At 33.2% G+C, this 23,257-nt stretch overlaps 1 protein-coding gene across 1 annotated transcript in view; it reads right to left on the minus strand.

Annotated features, from left to right (window-relative positions):
• DNAH9 (dynein axonemal heavy chain 9) overlaps window positions 1-23,257 on the minus strand; it is a 459,447-nt gene that overhangs the window by 411,055 nt on the left and 25,135 nt on the right. The window contains exon 7 of the mRNA XM_072645065.1: window positions 6,099-6,266. Coding sequence (XP_072501166.1) covers window positions 6,099-6,266 — 168 coding nt within the window. The remainder of the gene's footprint in view (window positions 1-6,098; window positions 6,267-23,257) is intronic.

A 23,257-nucleotide genomic window follows, 5' to 3' on the forward strand; every position in this document is an offset into this window, starting at 1 on the left:
AGCAGCAAATGCTCATTTGTTAAGGCATTCTTTATTTCTTTAAAGAGTGTTTTATAATTGTAGTCAATGTGTTACCTTGTTAGACCAAGTCTCAGATTTTTTTTTTCATTTTGTAGCTGTTTGAATGGGATTTTGCTTTTACTCTTTTCCTTCTCTATCCCGGTTTTTAATCAATCAAATCCTTCTGAGATTTTCTTCAATTTATCCTGCATACATTATGCCTGTATATACTTGTTTGTATATTGTCTCCCCATCGCTCTGTGAGCTTACTGAAAGGAGTAATTTTTGTCTTTTTAGTATCCCCAGTGCTTAGCACATGACATCTTGATAGACTAACAATTCCCCAACTACCAAGTGACCTAACGTTAGAAAGTCTTCAACCATTCTGCAAAGCCACAGTAAATTAGATGGTCTCAAACACTGTTGTAACAACTACTTAATGCTCTTGGATAAGAGATACAGCAGTGGTGCCTAAAAAGACCACTCTCACAATTGTGAAAGTCTTTGATCTCTTCCTCTCCTCTTTTTAACTTAAACAGGGGATGTTTTCTTCTTCTCAATAAATCCTACCACTTGCATTTCCAATAATTCTCCTTTGACTCATCCCCTCCTTCTTTACCCCTTCCTCTCCTGTTATTTGTCTATCCTAAGATTCTTCAAAATACTGCTGATTGTGCTGTAAGTACAATGTACTGTACTATAAGTACAATGTAAAATGTACTGTAAGTTGATAAGCATGGAAGGTAACAAAAACCAAATCTGTACCCTAGGGAACCAGATTTCCTATTAGTGAGAGCAGATTCAGTAGCATGCTAATAAAGCTCTTTACTTTCAATCTGGCCTCCTATTTGTGACCCACAGTCCCTGGACTTTTGCTGACAGGACATTTCCCCCAAGAATTTGAGGGAATAGCCCAATAGTACTCTGCCTGGCACATAGTAGGTGCTTAAAAAATATTGTTGATTTGATTATTGGATTTTGTTATTACTATATTAAATGCATATTGTTTTGTGGATTTATGCCATATTGTACTACTTTACTAAAGCAAATTATTGTGTCAATTATTTTCTTTGCTATTTCTTTGAGAATTTTTAAGCAAATAACTATGTCACTTTCAAAAAGGGATAATTTTATTTCCTTTCGGCCATTGTTTAGCCTTTCTTTCCCTTATTGCAATAGTGAATATTGCTAGAAGGACAGTAAAAATACTGGGGAAAGGGACATCCTTGCTTTACTTTTGTGTTAATTAGGAAAGATCCCCATACTTTCCTGTTACAAATAAAAATAACTTTTTGTTTTAGATATATATTAATTATATTAAAATGATATTTCTAAGACTGCAGTTTTAAAGTTTTAATTTTAAATGAATGTTGTACTTTGTCAAAGTCATTTTTCCTATATCAAATGATATAATTTGGGGGTAGGTGAGAATATGATTATGTTAGTTGTTTTCCTCCTACTGTTGGTTTATTCTTGCATCTTTGGTGTAAATCCAACTTGGCAATAATGAGGAATTTTAAAAATATGTTAATGTATAGCTTGAAAATGTGCCACATTTTATTTAATTTTTTTGGATATGTATTCATTAGGGATATTGGTCTATAGTTCTCTTTCTTTGCTTTATGCTTCCTTGGCCAAGATATTAAGACTATATTTGCCTCATAAAATGCATTTGGTAGAATGATTCTTCTCTCTAATTTTGAGGATAATTTATGTCACATAGGTATTAATTACTTTTATAATGCTTGTTAGAATTCATGTGTAAATTCATCTAAACCAAAGATTTTTTTCAAAAATAGTTCCTCTATGCCTTATTCAATTTCATTTTCTGTAACTGAATTCTTTAAGATTTCTGTATCTTGTTCTGTTATGAATATTTTATGTTTTTGTAGATAATCTCCACTTCTTTTAAATGATTAATTTTGCTAGTATATAGTTCTGTAGAGGAGGTTTTCATTATTCTTTTTGCTTCTTCTTTGTTATTTCATTTAAAAAAATTGGTAATGTGATTTTCCTTTCCTTTTTTAAAAAAATAAGGTTTTTCAAAGACTCATCAATTTTCTTAGTCTTTCCAAAGAATTGGCTTTTCTTTTAGTAATTTAACTTGTTATTTCTATAATTCTTTCATTTGTATTTTATCTCTTCTCAAATTTTACAGATTTCTTTGTGCTGAAAGGAGTCTGGGAAGATGATGGAGTAGGGTAGATAATTCCAAGCTCTCAAGATTTTCCCCCACAAATGAGATAAGATAACATAGAGGGGTAAAAACAAGTAAGAGTAGGGCCAGAACAGGAGTCCTCCTGGAACAATGAGAGAAGATTTGAAGAAAAATCCCAGGACTAGGTGTAGTTCCTGTGCAGATTAAACACCTCCTGGCTAGGACCACTTAAACAACCTGCAAGCCCTGGGGTTAACTGGGTTGGGGGCCACCTTGGCCCCACTCACATGAACTTTTACCCCCAGGACAGTGAAGGGAATTGGGAGTGTGAGCTAGAGAAGACTGAGAGAACTTTTGAGAAGGAATATCAGATCCAGCTGTGTTGCAGAGAGGCAGCCCTGGACGAGAAGAAACCAGCACAAGCCAGTGTGTACAGAAGTAATGGGTCGTTTGCTGCTGGCTGTGAGCACTTACAGGAGGCTGGAGGTCTTGATTTCAGTTCCAGGCCAGAAGGGAGAACTGAAGAAGGATCTGAGGCCAGAGTTATCATCCCTCATCCTCAGGGTTAGAGGTGATTAAAAAAACTAAACTACGATAAATTTTTTTAAAAGATCACAGGCAAAGGAGAAAGAATCCAACCATAGAGAGTTACTGTGGGAATAGAAAAAACTGGAGTTCATCTTCAGAGGAGGAGACTGAAGTAAAGAAACCCTCTTCTGTGCCAAAAAATAACAGCAAATGGTCACCTGCCCAGAAACAAGAATTTTTAAAAAGACTTTAAAAATCGAGAGAGATTGAGTAAAAAAATTTTAAAATTCTAAGAAAAACAATAAGATTATATAAACAAAGTCTACAAATTAGAAAAAGAGATCCAGAATCTTAAGGAAGAAAATGACTCCTTGAAAATCAGGCTTGGGTAAGAGGAAGCCAGCAAAGTTATAAGAGATCAAGAAATAATAAAACAAAATATTAAGAATGAAAAAAATAAAAGAGGATGTGAAACATTTCAAGAGAAAAATAACTGATCTGGAGAACAGATCAAGAAAAGAAAACATAAGAATAGTTAGACTACATGAAAGCTACGAACAAAACAAGAATCTTGACATAATAATTCAAGACATAATTAAAGAAAATTGTCATGAAGCATTAACACAAGAGGGGAAAGTAGAAATCAAAAAAAATCCACTGCTCACCACCTGAAAGAGATCTTATGAAGAAAACTCGCAGGAATACCATAGTTAAATTCTGAAACCCCCAGCTCAAGGATAACATATGACAAGCAACAAGAGAAAAACAATTCAGATGTGGTGGTCCAGAATTAAGATCACACAAGACAGTGACACTAAAGACTACAGGTCTTGGAGCACAGTTATCTTGAAGAGCAAAAGAACTGGGGTTCTAGACAAAAATATCATACTCAGCAAAGCTAAGTATAATCCTGAATGAAAAAAAAATGGAAATTTAATGAATTGTCAGACTCTTAGGGCTTTGTTAAAAAAAACAACTGAACTTAATAGAAGATTTGACATACCAGATTTAAGAGAAATATAAAGTACATATCAAAGACCAAAGACAAATACAAGGGACTCAATAAAGACAGACTGTTTACTTTTCTTATGCTTTTGTAAAATGTATGTTTAAGACTGTTATTAGTAATTGAGCAGTTTGTAAGAAAGATTGTGGTAGACCTGAGTATGATAAGAAAATTTTAAAATGTAAAACTGTTCAGGAACAGCTAAAAATAGTAATTATCCCTGTATACAAAGGAAGTGCAATAGAAAGAACTGACACAAAGGAATTAGATAGGGGAGGAGGGCTGATAGTTCTGGAAACCTACTTTCATCAGGAATGGGTTCAAGAGGGCATCCATATATATCTAGAAGAGTATAAAAGTCTTCTAAAATCAGAAAGAAATAAAATACTAATTGAATAGGGAGTGGGGAGAGATTAAGTAAGGGATCTCTAGAGAGGAAGGTGAGGGAATAGATCAAAGGGGAGTATAAAAGGGTGTTTAGATTTATGGGAATGGGAGGACAGGGGAGGGATCCTTGGAGAGGGCAGGGGGGCAAGGGTATAGATTAAGTAATAGGAGGGCAAGGTAGAGGGTAGAAGTAAAGTAAAAGAGTCAGGAGGGATAGCAAATAAGAGATATGTACAAACATAAAAACAAAGATCAGGAGTAGAATTTGCTAGGAAAAGTATATGTCTATATACGTATGTATGTATATATGTATTTATATGTGTATATGTATATAAATATCTATATCTATGAACTGAAGCCTTTGGAGGGGAAGGGGAGAAAAAGAAAAGTAAAAAGTGCACAGCAGAGAACAGAAAGAAACATACAAGAAAGCAAAGATGGATAGTTCTCAACACAATGTGAAGTATTCATTACATAGGTTTTCTTGAAATGGAAATTTATTGCTATATATTTTGAATCCTCTCTTATGTTCTGCTGTGCACATGACATACCTTTTTCTTTTCTTATTTTGTACTTAGATGTCAATATTTTAAGTTTATAATGTTTTTTCTTTTGTATTTAAGTTTTAGTATTTTAAGCATAAAAGTATAAAGAAATGATTCCTTTGTGCCTATTTTTTTAAAAAAATGTCATTATCTGGTTCTTTATTTCACCACTTCATTGAAACTCTTTTTTTCTAATTTTTCCATGAATATACTTTAACTGTATCCTAGAAATATTGGTATACTGTCTCAACCATATCATTCTCTTTCATAAAATTATTGTTTCTATGAATGGTGCTTTGACCTACCATTATACATTATCATAATCTCCATTTGGTTTTGGATCTTTTGCTTGTGTTTGTATTAATTAATATTTTTATTGTGTTTAAATACTAAACAAAAGACAATTAATTTTATTAAATGCTTCCTATGTGCCAGGTACTGTGCTAAGCACTAGGGATGCAAATAGAAGTAAAGAGAAAGACAGTTCCTGTCCTCAAAGAGCTTATATTCTAATGGGGGAAACAACACACAAAAGGAAACTGAAAAGGGGGTTCAGGCTCCCCTGATTCTGGCAGTGATCTATGACCATAATCAGTATTTTAATGCCTTTATTAAAAAATCGTGGGAAGAATTCTTTTACTATTCCTGCAGTACAGTTTATAGGGTTACTTTCCTTTTTAAACTTGTCAGGTTCTTTTAGGAAACTAATTATCTTTATTATTTGTTTATTTCATGATCTGTAAAATAAGGATAATAATAGAGTCTCCCTCCCAGGGTTAACGGGAGTATGAAATGAAATAATATTTGTAAAATGCTTTGCCAACTTCAAAGTGCAATATAAATGCCAATGACTAAGTTATTGCTGCACATTATCTTCAAGGTCAGCTACTTTGTCATCTTATAGAATTAATATTTTTTCTTTAAAATATTTGCTCCTTTTCCTTCTCTTCTGCCAAATTATCTTTCAAAGTTGTATTTTTGTATAATTAATCTGCCATTTAATCTTTAAAGCCTCTACTTCTTTGGAGAGAATTCTATCTTATCTTTGAAGTTCTATATTCTGTATTTTTTTTCAATTCTACAACAAGAGCTCTGATTTCTGACCTAATTTCATTTCTAATATCTTATTTTAACAGTTTTATTTCCTTTTTGAATCAGCCTAGAGTTTCTTGCTGTTATTTCATGATCTCTGGGGAGACTTCCGAATTCTCTTTTTAGTTTGAGAGTTGGGGCTCAGTTTCCTTTATACTTGCTTATACTATTCTGGACTTTCTTTAGGTTTTTATTCATTCTTCCTTCTGCCACTGTGAAACTCTTGGTTTATCTGCTTCTCCTAACTTAATAAAGTGGAGAGAGGAAGCAACAGCTTACAGCAGAAAGACAAAAATCCATGGGACTAAGTGCTGCAAGCAGATAGCTTAGTTATGTGCCCATTCAAAACAATGGAAATGAAACTATGAAGCCCCCTACTTACTGTGTGTGTAAGGTCCAGACAGTCATAGGAGCATTCTGAAAAGGCTTTGTACACATTCTGGAATTCCTCATACATGTTCTGGACCTGTTGACTCAAAGCATTCCCTCGAATTCCACTGAATTCAAGCTTCTCTAACTTGAGAAAATCCAAGGCTGTCTTCAGAACATTCTGTGGGGATAGTGAATAATTAAAAGACCATTAGGAGAGATGACTGGATTTTTATTGGTACAGGAAAAGACTTAGGAAACTACCTATCTGGGAAAATCTAATAAATGACAAATTTTAGAAACACTGAAAGACAGACTTTATTTGTCCATTTAAATCTCTACCCATATTCTCTATCTACATATTAAAGTAAGAGAATTCAAAAGGGAAAGGTGGATTTCAAAAATAGTAGCTGGTTAAGAAGATTCTATATGAAATTAAGATTCTCTTACTTGGTTTCAAATAAAGAAATGGCAACCTCCTGGCTAGTCAAAGGAGTGCAGCTAGTAAGAACTGACAAAAATGTATTGGCCTTAATCCTACAAAATAAAAAGAAATGGAAAGTAGGAAATTGCCCAAATATGCCCAATAACCTATATACCATAAAGAGTGTAATGTAGGAAATAGATAGTTACACTGAGAAGTTTAAAAGAGAAAAAACAAACCAGTAAAAAAAATTTAAAAACCAGTAAAAAATTTTAAAAAATAGTAAAAGAAAAAAACAGAAAAAAATAAAACCAGTAAACGAATGAATGATAAAATCTTTGGATTCCAACGTACATGCACAAATGAATGACATATTAGTGACAAGTAAACTGTATTATAGTTTCAATTTCCGGGAATCATCACTTCTTGCCTACACATTTGTAAAGTGTTCCAAATTGTCTCAAGTCTCTTTCAGCTCCAAACTATTTTCCACACAACTGTCAAGGTGATCTTTAACAACACATCTAGTCATGTCCATCTTCTAGTAATGTTTAGTAACTTTTTATTTCCTCTGTATAACTCTTCTGTTTAACTTTTAAAGCTCCAATTTGTCCCTGACCTACCTTTTTATTCGCATTCTTTATTATTCCTTTTCCCACACTCTTTTCCCACCCAGTCTGACCTTTCCTCACACATCTCTATGCCTTTGCATGGGCCATTCACCATACTAGAGATGCACTCCCTCCCCACGTCTGCCACGTAGAATTAGCAACTGCCCACAACCACTACCTTCTCCATAAAGCCTTTCCTGATTCCCACAATTGCTACTACCCTGTGTCCTTACTTTATTTGAATTCTCAGCCCTCACGGGTGACTGGCCCCTCATAGATGGTTCCCAATATGACCAGAGCACAACACACACTCCAGTCCATTCTCCTCCCTTACCCATTTTGCAATTTAGTTCACCCTCTAAAAAAAAAAACAAAACAAACCAAAAGCCCACTGAAACACTTGTAGGCAGGAAGTAGTGTTCTATCCACAGTGTGCCAGGCCCACCTCCCTACCATTACCTCCACCTAACTTCTTCTTTCACTCCTTGTATACATTAAAAAGAAGCCTCTTATTTATCTCTCAGTCACTCTCCTGCTGTCCTTAACTGATGCATTTGTTCACTCTTCCTACATTTCTGTTGCCTGGAGTATTTGAGAAGCAAATCATTTCTTCAGTTCTGATTTCCTTCCTAAGGATGTTCTGAATGCCTCTTTATTATGGAACATTGATATTTTTCATTTATGGTTTCATTTATCATTATCAGATTTTCAGCATGTCCATCTTAGCTGAATCATAAGCTCAGTTGTATAGTATTTCATTCTCGCCTGAGTTTTCTGGTGGATCCAGAACAGCCTTATGTTATTCAAATTTCGTTTCTTTTGTACTTGAAGGCCTTTCACTTGGTTTTTTATAGAATTTTTTGTTTGTGAATTGAATTGTTAAAATTTAACCACTTGTGTGTCTTGGAGTTGGGTGCATAAGGTTTTTTTGTTTGTTTGTTTCTTGAGAGTTTTCATGGGGAGAAGATCTCTGAATTCTTTCAATTAGAATTTAATTTTCTATGATCTGAAGTTCTGGGAAGTCTTCTTGCATTATTTCTTGCAGTATGGTGTTCAATTGTTTTGGCTTATGTTCTTCTGGGAGACCTACAATCCTTGTGTTCTTTTTATGCATCCTGTCTTCAAAATCATTATATTTTGCTTGAAAAGAATGTTTTCTTTCAGTATTATTTCTTGTAATTCTCTTCTAGAGTATCCTTCACTTTTGTGTATTTCCATTCCCAATTTATTCTCTTTTTGTTTCGTTGGCGAGACATCTTCATAGATTCAAATTTTTTCTTTCTGCCAATTATTTCTACTGTGTATTCCATATTCTGCTCTTACAATTCTCAGTCACTCAGACACAGTACGGTATAGTTCCATGTTCTCCTTAAAAGCAGAAATATCCTCTGTAATATAAGGTGTCAGATAATTTCCCTTTATTTTACAGTATTTATTCATAGATGCCTGAACTCATATACTAGATCTGGAGAGCATATTTCCTTCTGCTGTTAATGCTTTCCATATTGGTTTGTCTGCTTATAGCCAAGGTCTTTTAGTTTTCTTTCTCCTGAGACCTGTGTTGATGTAAGTCTTTCTCCCCTCATATTTTCCTTGAAGTAAACATGTTTATTATCATCACTGTTTTCTTAAGAATGCTATCAAACCATTTGTTTGAATGAAAGGTAAGGGTGACCATTTGGGACACACTGCAAGAAGAGTTGGAGAAACTGCTGTAACCAGACCTGTTCACCACTTTTCCCAGTCCGCTTTTCTAGGCTCAGTCATCCTCTCTATTTCTGACTTATTTCAGTCCCCTAGAATAATGAGAGGTGGAGGAAAGGAGGGACATCAAGGGAAAAGAAGGATGGTGCTGTTCATGATGGATCAGACTGGAAGAGGGTTTGTCAGAACTAACTGACACTAATAGAAAACAGAAAATGTTGCAAATAGTTTTCTCCTACTCTTCTCTGACTCTTTCTTCTGGGTACCTATTTCCTCCTGTACAATATTAAATGAGAGGCAGATAGGTATAGTAGATACAGAATTGACCTCAGAGTCTAGAAGGCATGTGTGTTAGTCTAACCTCTGACCAGTAGCCATGTCCCTGGATGAATCATTCAACCTCTCAGTACCCTGGCACCTCTAAAATTGTAAGGTGCAGAGCAAGATCTGATCTTTATTGGTAAAGGGAGTTCCTCATGAAATTACATTTCTAGTCAAAACAAGACAAAATTCAAACTTAAATGGTTATAATCACCAACATATTTCTGAGTCCTGCCCACCTTGACAATATTCTCTTCTGGGTTCCATATTCCTTTCTTACACAATTCAATTACTTTCTTCCTCTGAAACCTTCAAGCTAGTTTGATAGCTGGCCTCAATCCATGCCAGGATGGACCCCATCCATCCACCACTTCAGTACTGCCATGAGGTTAATTCCAAAAACTACTGCCTAAAACTGCAGGGACATTGAGGTACATGGGATTCCTCAGGACATCATAATCACCAGCTATGAAAGTGAATGGCATGGGAAGCAGTTGCCATGAGACCAAGAAGTTGATGGTTTTGTTTTGCTATCTTTTCCTTTAAAAATTATCTTGTAATTGGTTCTTGCTGTCTTCTTCATTTTGCTATCATTATTATTTGATCTTGGGATATTTTTCTTGCTTTCTTATGAATGTATATGAGTGTGTGTGTGTGTGTGTGTGTGTGTGTGTGTATGGAATGCATGTGCATGCATGTGCATGGATTCTGTGGGGTGGAACCATGCCCTAGGTTACCTCTAATCTTGAGGCTGATGACACAGTCTTTGCCATGCTATCACACAAAATGCCACTGTCAGAGATGTAGTGGTATTGCTTTTGTCGTGACAGTTTATTAAATATTCAGTGGAAAGTAGTTAAATTTGTTGTGCAACTCATGGGATGAGGAAGTAAAATTGCAAATGATGGCTAGCCTTTCATATTGTAGTAGCCATAACTTCAAAACATAGAACAAATAGACCAACATAATGAACTCTGAAAAATTTATGTTAAAGGCCAGTACCAGTCAAGCATTTGCTGATGAAAATCTTCAAAGGTCATTTGACAAAATATTTTCTTTACATTTTTTGCTCTTATTGACCTTATGAATATAATGGATATCCACATAGCCATGTGGTTGAGAGGAGCTAAAAGGAAAAGGCCCAATTAGACTAAAAATGAAAGAGAATAGAGTAGCTCAAAATTGTGAAAAGAGCAAAAGAAAACAATGTGCATATGAGGTCAGCTTATTGCTTTGCTCCCTGGTAATCACTTTTCACAAAAGCTTAGCAGGAAATCATTTTTCCCAAGTCAAACACAACTTCAGAGCAATTTTGTAATGAATGAAATGGGAGCTTATTCAAAGCTGCTTACTGTATTGTGTAGAGATGTGGGTAGGAGTAAGAATTTAAACCATAAGCAGTAGATCAGCAGATTTTATAATACTATTGCTAAAAATGTAAGCTGTGTTTTAGGGGGATAGAAGTGTACAGCAAGGCAATAAGAAGATAAATAAACTTTCATTTTCTTCCCCAAAATTAACCTATTCATTCAAATTAATATAATAAACACAATCTCATTTACAAACAAGTGCATCCTGAGGAGTTGACCATACTTTACACTGGACATCATTCCAATATCATGCAAACCATTTTAGTAAATATTCATTTCCCAATTTAATGCCTCTGTGAGATTTTAATGATTACATGGCCCCATACAGTTGAGATAATAATCAGAGGGTTGGTTGAAGTCTGTTAGATTTTTCAAATTATCTTATATGATGTTGGAATACACATGGAATTCACTGGGTTGGAGAATACTGAAGGTAGTACTTTGCTCTCCTAAATCTAATGCTTTTTCATGCTGTATAGGATCTTGCATCCTTATACCTTTCTGGATACAACTGTTGACTGTTATAACATTTCATTTGTGAATGCCTGCCTATTCCCTTCTCATACCCTCATTAGGAATGTACTTAATTTGTATGTACACTATTCCCTTAAAACTGTGTAGAGATTAGAAATCAGTCAAATGGTGTTGATTGATGCCATCTTAACTGTTTTTTCAGCATTAATACAATCAGTGCTTATTTCCAAATGTTCAGTATCTTCCCCTCTTTCATATGTCCTCCACACTCTAAAAATTGTGCCTATAGTACAAATCTCATGTGTATACACTTGAATGAGTTTAGCTAAACTAACTCTTCCCTCCCACAGTATAGCAATCTGGGACTGAGTCCAAATGGGGTACACCATCCATCTGTCCTTTATAAATTTGTCAGAGAAAAATCTTTGCAGATCTTTCCCATTTCTATCTGTCTTTGAAAGGTCTAAATGGCCTCGGAATGACTGCTTAGTTGGATCTCTTGACAAACCTTTCTTAAACTTACTTTTCCATCTTCTTTTTCTTACTGTTTTATAAGATGATATTGCTCATAAGCTTCTATTATTCTCTTACTGAAGATTTTATGAATGAGTTTATTTTCTTAACTAGTATTATCCTTGGCTGCTATCTCTCTGCTTGACAAGTAAGACAAGTGTTTGCTGATTAGGAGATGTTTTAGGCTCTTCTGGTATCAATGCTTGATTTATTATATCAAACTTATATACATGTAGAATTTGTACTTACAGAATTTGTATGTATTATATATGCAAAATTTATATATGTACAGAATTGCTATCACAAAACAGATCCACTCATTATTTGGGATTAAAATATTTATGGAGAGTCAAAGCAAAAAATTAACAAAACAACAAAAATTTTCGACAAAGAGAATAAGTGATGTAGCATATCAAAACTTCTGAGATTAAGGTGATAAAATCCTTTAAGGAAAATTTACATCTCTACACACTTTTCATCAGTAAGAGAAGGAAATAAAAGAACAATTAAGTGGGCATACAACTAGGAGAAGTAGGCAAAGGAAACTATCAAAAATATTTTGCCTAATTATTTGTCCAAAACACTGAGAATGCAGATGAAGTGAGTCAATATTTATAAAAATATAAAATATCCTGGTTAACAGAATAATAAACAGATTAACTTAATAACCTAATTATAAAAAATTGAAAAAGTCATAAATGAACTCCTAAAGAGAAAAAAATGAACAGCACAGATGGATTTTTAAGCAAATTCAAGTGAACTATATCAAATATTAAAAAAAAAAATTATTCCCATGTTACACAAACTGGTTGCAAAAACATGAAAAAAGAAGTAATCCTACTAATTATTCTGATATAAAGAAAACCTTGACACCTAAAGCAGGGAGTAACAAAACAGAAAAAAAAGTCATAGAACAATATTCCTAAAGTATACCAACACAAAAATATTAAATGAAATGTTACCAAAGAAATGACAACTTATTAAAAATGTAATATGTCCAGGTTGAATTTATAGCAGGGTTGGTTATACAGTTGATTCAATATGAAGAAATTTGTCAAAATAGTAGATGATATTGATCAAACCAATAATAAAAACCATAATTACAGGCATATCTAGGAGATATGGACTCCAAGTAGTCAGTTATGGACTACTACAATAATGCAAATATCTTAATGAAATGAGTCATGAATTTTTTGGTTTCCCAGTGCATATAAAAGTTATATTTATACTATACCACAATGTATTAGTATGCAATAGTGTTATGTCTAAAAAAGTATGTATCCTAATTTAAAAATACCTTCATTATAAAATAAAAATGCTAAACCTGAACTGAATCTTCAGGAATCTTTTTGCTGGTTGAGGGATCAGGGTGGCGGTTGCTGAAGGTTGGGGTGGCTGTGACAATTTCTTAAAATAAGACAAACAATGAAGTTTGCCACATCAATCTACTCTTTCTTTCACTTGAACATTTAGAAGTAATTGTAGGGTTATTAACTGGCCTAATTGCAATATTGTTGTGTCTCAGAGAATAGGGAAGGCTGAGGAGAGGGAGAGAGTTGGGAATGGCTGGTCCATGGAGCAGTCGGAACAAATGCAACAATTATCAATTAAATTCACCATCTAACATGGGTGCATTTTGTAGTGGCACCAAAACAATTACAATAGTAACGTCAAAGATCATTGATTATGAATCACCATAACAGATATAATAATAATAAAAACATTTGAAATGTTGCTAAAATTGCCAAAATGTGAAACAGAGACATGATATCAATACATGCTATTGGAAAAATGGCACCAATAGACTTACTCAACACAGGGTTGTCACAAACCTTCAATTTGCAAAAAACAAAAAACAAACATAATATCTGCAAAGCACAATAAAGTGAAGCACAAAAAATCAAGGTATGCCTGTATATCAATAGATACAGAACAAAATGATAAAATCAAAATTGTTTCTATTAAAAACAATAGAAGCATAGGAATAAACTTTCCATTATATGCTAGGTGGTAAACCAAGAACCCACAAATGTAATGCAGAAAGGCTACAGGCCAAGGGTAGAGAACCTTGACCTGAGGCCACATGTGGCCTTCTAGGTCCTTGGGTACAGCCTTCTGACTGAGTCCAAATTTTACAGAACAAATCCTTTTATTAAAGGGATTTGTTTTGTAAAGTTTGGATTCAATCAAAGGGCCACATTTGAGGACCTAGAGGGCCACATGTGGTCTTGAGGCTTCAGGTTTCCCACCCCTGCTACAGGGTTTTAATAGGATTAGCAAGGATGCAGTAAAACAAGGATGCTCATGATCATCACTATTATATTATTCCAGTAATGCTAGCTATAGTAATAAGAGAAGATAAATAAATTCAGTGAATAAGCACAGGAAACAAAACTATTGTACTTTTTTGTGATTTTTCTAGAAAACTACATATAGTAAAGTAAAACTTAATTGAAACAATAAATAACTTCAACAGAATAGCAAAATGTAAAAATAAACTTAGATAAACTATAAACATTTCTATATATTACCAACAAAACCCAACAGAAAGAAATAAAAAGATAAATTTAATTTAAAATAACCATATATATATAATAGAATGTATAAAATATTTAAGCATCTCCCTATCAATACACACTTAAGAATTACATGAATGTAAAGAATTATATGAAAGTAAAAAACAAATCTTTCAGAAATATAGACCTAAATAACTGGAGCACTGTTAATTGCTTACGGTTAGGTCTTACCATTAAAATGACAACACAATTTAAATTAATTTACTTACTCAATGCCAATCAAAGCACCAAAGAATTGGTCTAGATAGCTAAAAGAAATCATCTAGAGCAGAGATTCCCAAACTAATTTGACTTACTGCCCTGTTTTCAGAAAAAAAATTGCTCAGCACCCCCCTGGAAATCTACTTTCTCTAACTATTTAAAGTTTGATATGTGCACCATATCACATTGTAAACAAGCCATTGCATGCACATATTATTGTCAATGCATTCTGGATTTCCCAAAAGTGCACAACAGGCTCACTTGCTTGTTAAGACCTGTTGGTGGAGTTGACTATTGCTGGGTTATAATTTGTATTTTGTGTGATTATACAGAAAATAATGTATTCACTACAACTTTAACTCTGTTACACAACGAATGAAACATATATGAATGTTTTTTCAAAATTTTCTTCTCTTCTTTCCTAATGTTTCCACTGTCCCCTTATTTTTGTTCAATGCCCCCCAATTACATGTGAGGCTATTACTTCCCTAATCATTCCAGCATTTCCCAGCAGGTGATATTGTCAAATTTGGGAAGCTATGAATTTTAGAGGAATAAAAGGTAAGAGAAAATTTTAAAAAAGGAAGTGGGAAGGGAATTAAATAGTACCAAATCTTAAACTATATTGCAAAGAAGTAATCATCAAAATTATTTGGTGCTGGCTTTAAAAAGGGTATTAGTGGAATAGCGTAGGAACACAACACGTGTAAGCAAAGAAAAATAGTGATATATTATTTCATAAATACAAAGACCCCAACTACTATGGTTAAAAAATTATTTTAAACTGCTGGAGAAGATGAAAAGCATTCTGGCCAAAATTAAGAGTAGATCAAGATCTCACACCTTATGGCAAGATAAACTCCAGAGGTATAAATAACTTAGATATAAAAATTCATGTAAAAATCAGAAAAGCAAAAAAATAAAATACCTTTCTCAACTGTGCAAAGGAGAAGACTTCAACATGGACAACAGATCAACTGGATCGCGAAAAATAAAATGGACTATTCTGATTACATAAAATGAGCTTTTTGTGTAAATAAAATTATTTAAAATTAGTAAGGAAAGTCAAATGTGAAAAAAAAGAACCTTGCAAAAAGCTTCTCTGATTAAATCTGATATCCAGGATATAAAAGGAACTGATTCAAATATATGGGAGTAACAACTATTCTTCAACAAATAATGATCAAAGGATGTAAACAGAGCTTTCAAAGAAATTTCAACAGCCTTGTAAGAAAATTTTCCAACTTTCTAGTAACTAGAAAAATGCAAATTTGAAAAAAAAATGCAAACCCACCTCCTACAAATTGGATTAGTAAAAATGATTGAAAAAGAAAATGACAAAGGAACTGCAGTAAACTCTGCAGTGTATTTCATGATGCACTAATGGAGTTATAAATTAGTCCAACCATTTTGAAAAGTAATTATGTATGTTTTCTGCTCAAGCAGAAAAAAAAGTCATTAATGCGTCAATAATATTAGCAGAAATATACTTCAAAGAGATTTTTTAAGGTAAAGGGCAAAAATATTTAGAACAGATTTTTAAAAATTTAGGGTGTTTTTTTTTTTTGCTATAAAAATCCTTTTTCTCTCCTACCTCTGTTTCACACAAATTGGAAAAAAAAAGAAAAAGGACCTCCTGTAACAAATATGTAGTCAAGCAAAACAAAATCCCTATATTGACCACATCTAAATATGTAGCTCTAACTATGAAATTTTTTTTGTTTGTTTAGATGGATAGAATGCTTCACTTATGTCCTTTAGAATCATGGTTGGTCATCCATTCATGAAAATTCTTATGTGTTTCAAAGTCATTTGTCTTTAAAATGTTGTTGTACAAACTGTTTGGCTTATTTGGATCACTTCATCCTTCATCAGTTCATACAAGTCTTCCCAGAAAAATATTCCATTACATTCATAAACAATAATTTATTCAGCCATTTCCAAAATGATAAGCATCTCCACAATTTCCAGTTCTTTGGTACCCCCCCCCCCCAAAAAAAGCTGTTACAAATATTTTTGTACTTACAGGTTGTACTTTTTTTGACCTCTTTCTAATACAGACCTAGTAGTGGTATCACTGCATCAAAGTAGACATATAATTTTCTAATTTTAGGAGCCTAGTTCTAAATTGCTCGGCAGAATGGACTAATTCTCAACTTCACCAATAGTGCATTAATATGCCTCTTTTCCCTCAGCCTCTCCAATGTTTATAATTTTCCTTTTGAATTTTTCTCCATAAAAACTACTTGTTCATTTCTTTTGGTTATTTGTCAATTGGGAATCTCTTTTATCCTTACAAATTTAAATCTTTACTTATCTCGGAAATGAGATTGTTATCAGAGAATCTTGCTTCAAAGAATTTTCCTTAGTTAGTCCCTTATAATTTTGTCTACATTAGTTTTGTTTGTGCAAAATATTTTAATTTTATGTAATCAGAATAGTTTAGTTTATATTTTGTGATTCTGTCTTTATATTATTTGATCATGAACTCCTTTCCTATCCATAAATATGGATTTTTCCCCTTGCTCTCCAATAAATATTGAGTGGGAACAGATAGGATTATGCATATTACTCAGTTGTGCATGCTACCTTTACAAAATTTGACCGTGTATTAGGGCACAAAAACTTCAAAAACAAATGGAGAAAAGAAGAAATATCATATCATCTGTAAAAAGTGATAATTTTGTTTCACATTTGCCTCTGATTATTTCCTTCATTTTTTTCTTGTCTTATTGTTCAAGCTAACCCTTTTTTTGAAAATAATATCAAATAATAGGGGTGATTATGGACATTTTTGTTTTACCCATGGACTTCATAGAAAATTTCTCTAATTCATCTCTGTTAAATAAGATGTTAACTCTTAATTTTAGGTAATGCTACTTTATCCAACTGTAGAAATATCTACTTATTCCTATGTATTGTGAAATTTTTTAAAGGAATTGATTCTGTATCTTCTCAAAAGCCTTTTCTGTATCTGGTGATACATTGTTTTTGTGTTCTTGTTATAAATAGTTTTCCTAATATTTAACCAATCCTGAGTTTGTTAGGTAAATTTAACTTGGTCATCATGTAATCCTCGTCATATGTTGTTGTAGTTTTCCTGTTGTTTTTTTTTTTTTTATCTAAAGTTTCTACATCAATGTTCATTGGGGGTATTGAAATATAGTCTTCTTCCTCTGCTTTGATTCTCAGGTTTAATTATTTAGACAATATATGTACAAAAGAAGGAATTTTCAGACTCTAATTTTTATATTATTTATGTAATATTGGAATAAACTATTGGCTGAATATTTTGTAGAATTTGCTTTATAGTCTTTGTAGTTTTTTTCCTTTGGGATCTCATTAATGGATTGTCCAATTTCTTTTTCAGATTCTCTGTTTTTTGTTGTGTTGATCTGAGATTTGTTTTTACTTATGGAAATATTCATTTAATTTAATTCATCAGGTTTATTGGAATATAACTGGTTAAAATAGATTTAATAATTTCATTTATTTCTTCATTTGTTTGGAATTGTTCTTTTTCATTTTTGATATTTAATTTTATTTTCCTTTTTTTAAAAAAAGTTAAACTAGTTAATGGTTTTCTATTTTATTCTGAACACAAATGGCTAGTTTTATTTATTAATTCAATTTTTATTTATTAATTTATTTATTAATTTTTACTTTGTTTTCAATTTTGAAACTCTTGTCAGAAATTTTATTTTGGGGTTTAATTAGATTTTATAAAATTGTTGATTTTCTGAGGGTTATTTTAGTTTTATGTTCAATTTGTTTGGTTGGAAGGCGGGAAAGACATCTATCCTGTCAGGGCTGGGTCGCCAGTGGATTTCCTAGTCAATGTGATTTTTACACAAATGCTCACAAGAAAAGAGACAGAGATGGTGGGTTCTAAAAACTTCTTGCAAAAAGACAACGATCAAACCAAGAACACATTTAAAGGAAAACAGGAAGAAGCTCTGACATAATGAAGATTTGGGGACTTTACCTGAGTCAATGAGTCCAGTAAACTAGGTGGTACACTGGACTGAGCCCTGGGCCTAGAGTCAGGAAGACCTGAATTCACTTACTAGTTGTGTAACCCTGGACAAGTCATGTAAGCATTCCCTGCCTCAATTTCCTCAACTGTAAAATAGGGGTAATAATACCTCCCAAGGTTGTTGGGAGGATCAAATGAGATAACAATTTTAAAGTACTTCACACAGTATCTGCCGCATAGAGGTACAATATAAATATATATTCCCTTCTCCCCCCTTCTCAGAAAACTACTGAACCCCAACCCTTTGAAAGCATTAATGCATTTATGTCTTCCAAGAATTGCTTTCGCTGTATTCCAAAAACGTTGGTATGTTGTCTTAATATTATCCTTATCAATAACGAAATTATCTATCATTTCCATGATTTGTTCTCTTACCCACCAATGGTTTAGGATTATGTCTCCCAATAAATTCTAATAATTTCTTTAATGTCCCTTTATTAAATATTTATTGTACTTTGGTATGTAAAAGAAGTATTTAATAATTCTTCTCTTCAATATTTGTTTCTGAAGTTTTTATGCCCTCATACATGGTCAAATTTTATAATGGTAGCATGCACAAATGAGTAATATGCATAATCCTATCTGTTCCCACTCAATAATCACTGGAGACCCACCACACGTAACTTTTCTAAAATTCTATTCAAGTACTTAAGTTCTTTTCTGTTAATTTTGTAAGATTTATATTTCAGAAAGGGGTATTCTGAGATTGATGAATATTATATTTTACTTTTTATGTTTTATAATATATTTTATATGTTTATATAACATGTATTATATTTTACTATATTTTATTTCTCTCTGTAATTGCTTTTTCTTTTCATCTTTTTTATCTTTTTTTCTTTTCTTAGCATTTAGATGTTACATCATTCAATGCATATATGTTAAGTATTGATATTAATTCATTTCTATGGTACCTTTTAGTATGATATAGTTCCCCTATTTGTCTCATTTAATCAAGTTTATTTTTAGTGTTGCCTTTTCTAACATCATGCTTACCACTTCTGACTTTGATACTTTAGTTTAAATGCCTTTTTTGCTCCTACTCCTTATTTTTACTCTGTATGAATCATTGTGTTTCAATTGTGTTTCTTACATACTATGTATTAATGGATTCTGCTTTTTGAATCCATTCTGTTAATCTTTTCCATTTTTGGTGTGATGTTATCTCATTCACAGTCAGTTATGGTCATCAATTGTGTAGTTTCCCTTATCCTATTAAATTTTTTCCTTCCTTTTCTTCCTACTCTCACTTTACAAAGTAGAAAAGAGTGATGATCTATGCTTGATGGAATACATTTCTTCAGTGACCTTTTCTTTCCCTCACCTACACTCCAATCACAAGTTCTTAATCTTTTTTCAAAAAAAATTTTTTTTAATTTAATTTCTTTATTTTGAGTTCTGAACATTCACTTCCATAAGTTTTAAATGTTCTCCCCCTCTCCTTCCCCAAGACAGTATGGAATCCAATACAGGCTCTACGCATACATTCTTAATAAAAACACCTTTGAATTAGTCATGTTGCCTAGAAAAATTATGACAAATGGGAGAAACCATGAGAAACAAAAAAAAAAAGAAGAAAAGAGTTTGCTTCACCCTGCAATTGAACTACATATTTCTTTCTCTGGATGTGGATGGCATTTTCCATAATGAGTCCTTTGGAAATGTTTTAGGTCCTTGCATTGCTGGAAAGTGATAAGTCTATCAAAATCAGTCCTCATATACTGGCTGTTACTGTGTACAATGTCTTCCTGGTTCTGCTCACTTCCCTCACTATCAGTTCATATAAGTTTTTCCAGGTTTTCCCGACGCTTATAATTTCTTATCTTTTTCTTTTTCAAAACCCTTTTTGTAATCCATGCTCTGTGGTTAGAGTTTACTTTTCACATGACTAATCCACAAATGTGCCCTCTCTCTTACTCCCCAACTCTCCTCTCTCTCTATTTTCCATTTCATTCTATTTCTTTGTTGAGTGAAATGTGTTTCTTTATCAAATTCTGTGTGCATTCTAACTCCCAATAAATAGTTCAGTTGAAAGTAAGGTAAAATGTTGCCTCCTCTTCCCCTTTGCTTAAGTTAATGCTTCAATTTGAATACCCCAATTATGTAAGATAAGTTTCCCCATCCTTTCTTTTTCTTCGCCGAGTGTATTTTTTTCTCTTCACTCCTTTTTCTTTTTCTTTTAAGATCATCAAAATATGACAAAATTATACTTAGGGCTTGTATTATTTAATTATCTCTACGAACCCTAATAATATTAAGGTCCTGAGGGAACACATAATTTTTCTCAGTATATAAACACTTAGTTCTTATTTAGTACCTTCCAAATGCTTGCTTGTATTTTCCTTTTAATTATTCTCCTGACTCTCATGCTTTTGTGTTTCAAAGTTTCTGTTCATCTTTGGTCTTTACATCAGGAATTCTCAAGTACTCTATTTAATTAAAGGACTCCTCCCCCATAGGATTATACTCACTTTTTCTGGGTACATTAATTTTTATTTTAAGATGTTATTTTTTGCCTTTTGTAATACTGTTTGGCAAAATAACATCTCCTTATAATAGTGGCTCCTAAGGCTTGTGCAGTCCTGACTATAACTCTTAAAGTATTTTAATTCTTTCTTTTTGGCTGCTTGTAGTACATTGTCTTTGATTTGTAAGTTCTCTGTTTTGGCTATGACATTCTTGGGAATTTTGATCATGGGGTTTTATCTAAGAAGTGGTTGATCAATTTTTCCTATTTTCACTTTGCCCTCTGGATCTAAGAGATATGCGCGGTTTTCTTAGGTGATATAAGGTCTAGGCTCATTTTTTTGGTCAAGGCTTTCAGGCAGTTCAATTATTTTTTCTATTATCTCTCCTTAATTTGAATTCTAGATAAGTTTTTTAAATATAATGTTAACTAATTATACTTTATTCCATTTTTCTGTCTTTTGACTTTGTTTTAATAGTTCTTGTTGTCTCATGGAGTCATTCATTTCTGTTTGGTACAGTTTAAATGTTTTTAAGTCTGTTGTTCAGATAAGATTTTTGAACCTCCTGGGTTATGCTGTTAATTCGCCAATCAAGTCTTTCTCTCATAACTCTCATTTCTTTTCCAATTCTTTCCTTTAATGCTCATTTTTCACTCATAAAGTAATTTTAAAATTAAAAACAAATTTTGCTCATTTCTTCCAGGAAATCTAGCAAAACATTTTTCTAAGCTGTGTTTCTCTTGGAAATTTTGCTTGCGGATATTTGGGAGTCATTTTCTTCTTCCAGGCTTGTGTCTTGAGCATTCCTATCACCTTACTAGTTTTCAAAAATGTTTTTTGTTTACTTATTCTTCTACCCTTATTTTCTGAATATTTTGTTTTAGGGCCCACTTGTGAAATTCCCAAGTGCTTTGTTTGGTCCTGTTTTGTCTTCTCATGGGTCTTACTGCTATTTTCTTTAATTATTGATTGTTGTGTTCTTCAAGTATTTTAGGGGCAGCTCAGATGGCAACCTGAAACCTTTAAGTGTGCCCAAAGCTGTCTGATGCAGAGCAAAACTTGGTCACAGCCCTTTTGGTCCAAGATTGTCAAGTCCTGAACTGAGTTGGGATTTGGGAAATACTACTTTGAGTTTCATCTTTGTTGGAGTTCTAGTAGACTACTGCTAGCCTTAACTACCCTTATACAGTTGAACATTACTACAGGTTCAGCAGATTTTGAAGATTTCCCCTTGGTCTGAGGACTAAGTCTGCCTAGGGGCTGGAAACAAGATTGTGCTCCAGTATCAAAGCCACAGAGCTGCTGTCTTTTTATATTCCTGTTCATTTACCAGAAAATAGTCTTACACCTATGTTTGCTCATTGCCCTGGTCCACTACCTGTAAGTACAGGTAACCTCATCAGTCTGCATTGAATCTGTAACTTAGTTCTAGAGCATGTGCAATAGAGTTTACAGTTGTCATCTGTTCTAGCTCCTTTTACAGCATCTCTGTGGAAGATCTGGAGCTTCTTGTTACCCTAACACACAGTCTCACACAATAGTATAGTTTCTGCACTATAATGTAAGGCACAGCATCTTCTTGATAGATCCTGTCCCTAATATCCTAGCGGTAACAGGACTGTGTTTTCCTATACCAACTTAGGCTAGAAAAAAAGATTCATATTTTCCTTTCAATTCCTGATTAGGACTCCGTCTGGTGCTCCCTTAGGTCCTTATGGAGTGAGTAGTGGTGGTAGGGAGCTGAGCTATATGGCTTCCTCCTACCCTATCTATACTGAATTGTCTCTCACCTCCTTTTATTGTACCAAAGAACTGAAAATGAAGGGAACGCCCATCAATTAGGGAATGGTTGAACAAATTATAGTACATAAATGTAATGAAATATTTTTGTACCATAAAGAAATGACAAAAAGCACAATTTCAGAAAAATCTGAGACTAGCTTAGACTGAAAAGAGAAGGGAGTAAGTAGAATCAGGTGATTTTATACAAATACTGTAGCATTGTAGAGAAAAAGAATTCTGAAAGAGTTAAAAAAAAACTCTGATCAATGTAGTCACTAATGATGATTCCAAAGGAGAGATGATGAAGTATACTATTGACATTCTGATATAACAATGATGGACTCCAAGGGTAGAATCAATCAATCAATTAATAAGTATTTATTAAATATCCACTATGTGCCAGATACTGTGTTAGGCTCTGTAGATATAAGTAGAAACTAGCATATATTGTATTATCCTGACTGTAGCTTCTTCTTACTTGAACTCTTTTCTTCAGACTGCTTGCAATATTTTTTTTAACTTGCAAGCTCTAAACTCTGATCATGATATTCTTGGATATTTTTATTTAGAGATTTCTTTGAGGTGATCAGTGGATACATACACACACACACAGTTCTTCAGTTCTAAAAGATATGAGTAGTTTCCATTTATGATTTCTTGAAACATGGTATCCAAGATTTTCTTTGGGTCAT

This window comes from Notamacropus eugenii, chromosome 2, assembly GCF_028372415.1.
Source record: "Notamacropus eugenii isolate mMacEug1 chromosome 2, mMacEug1.pri_v2, whole genome shotgun sequence".
NCBI classification, from domain to species: Eukaryota; Metazoa; Chordata; class Mammalia; order Diprotodontia; family Macropodidae; genus Notamacropus; species Notamacropus eugenii.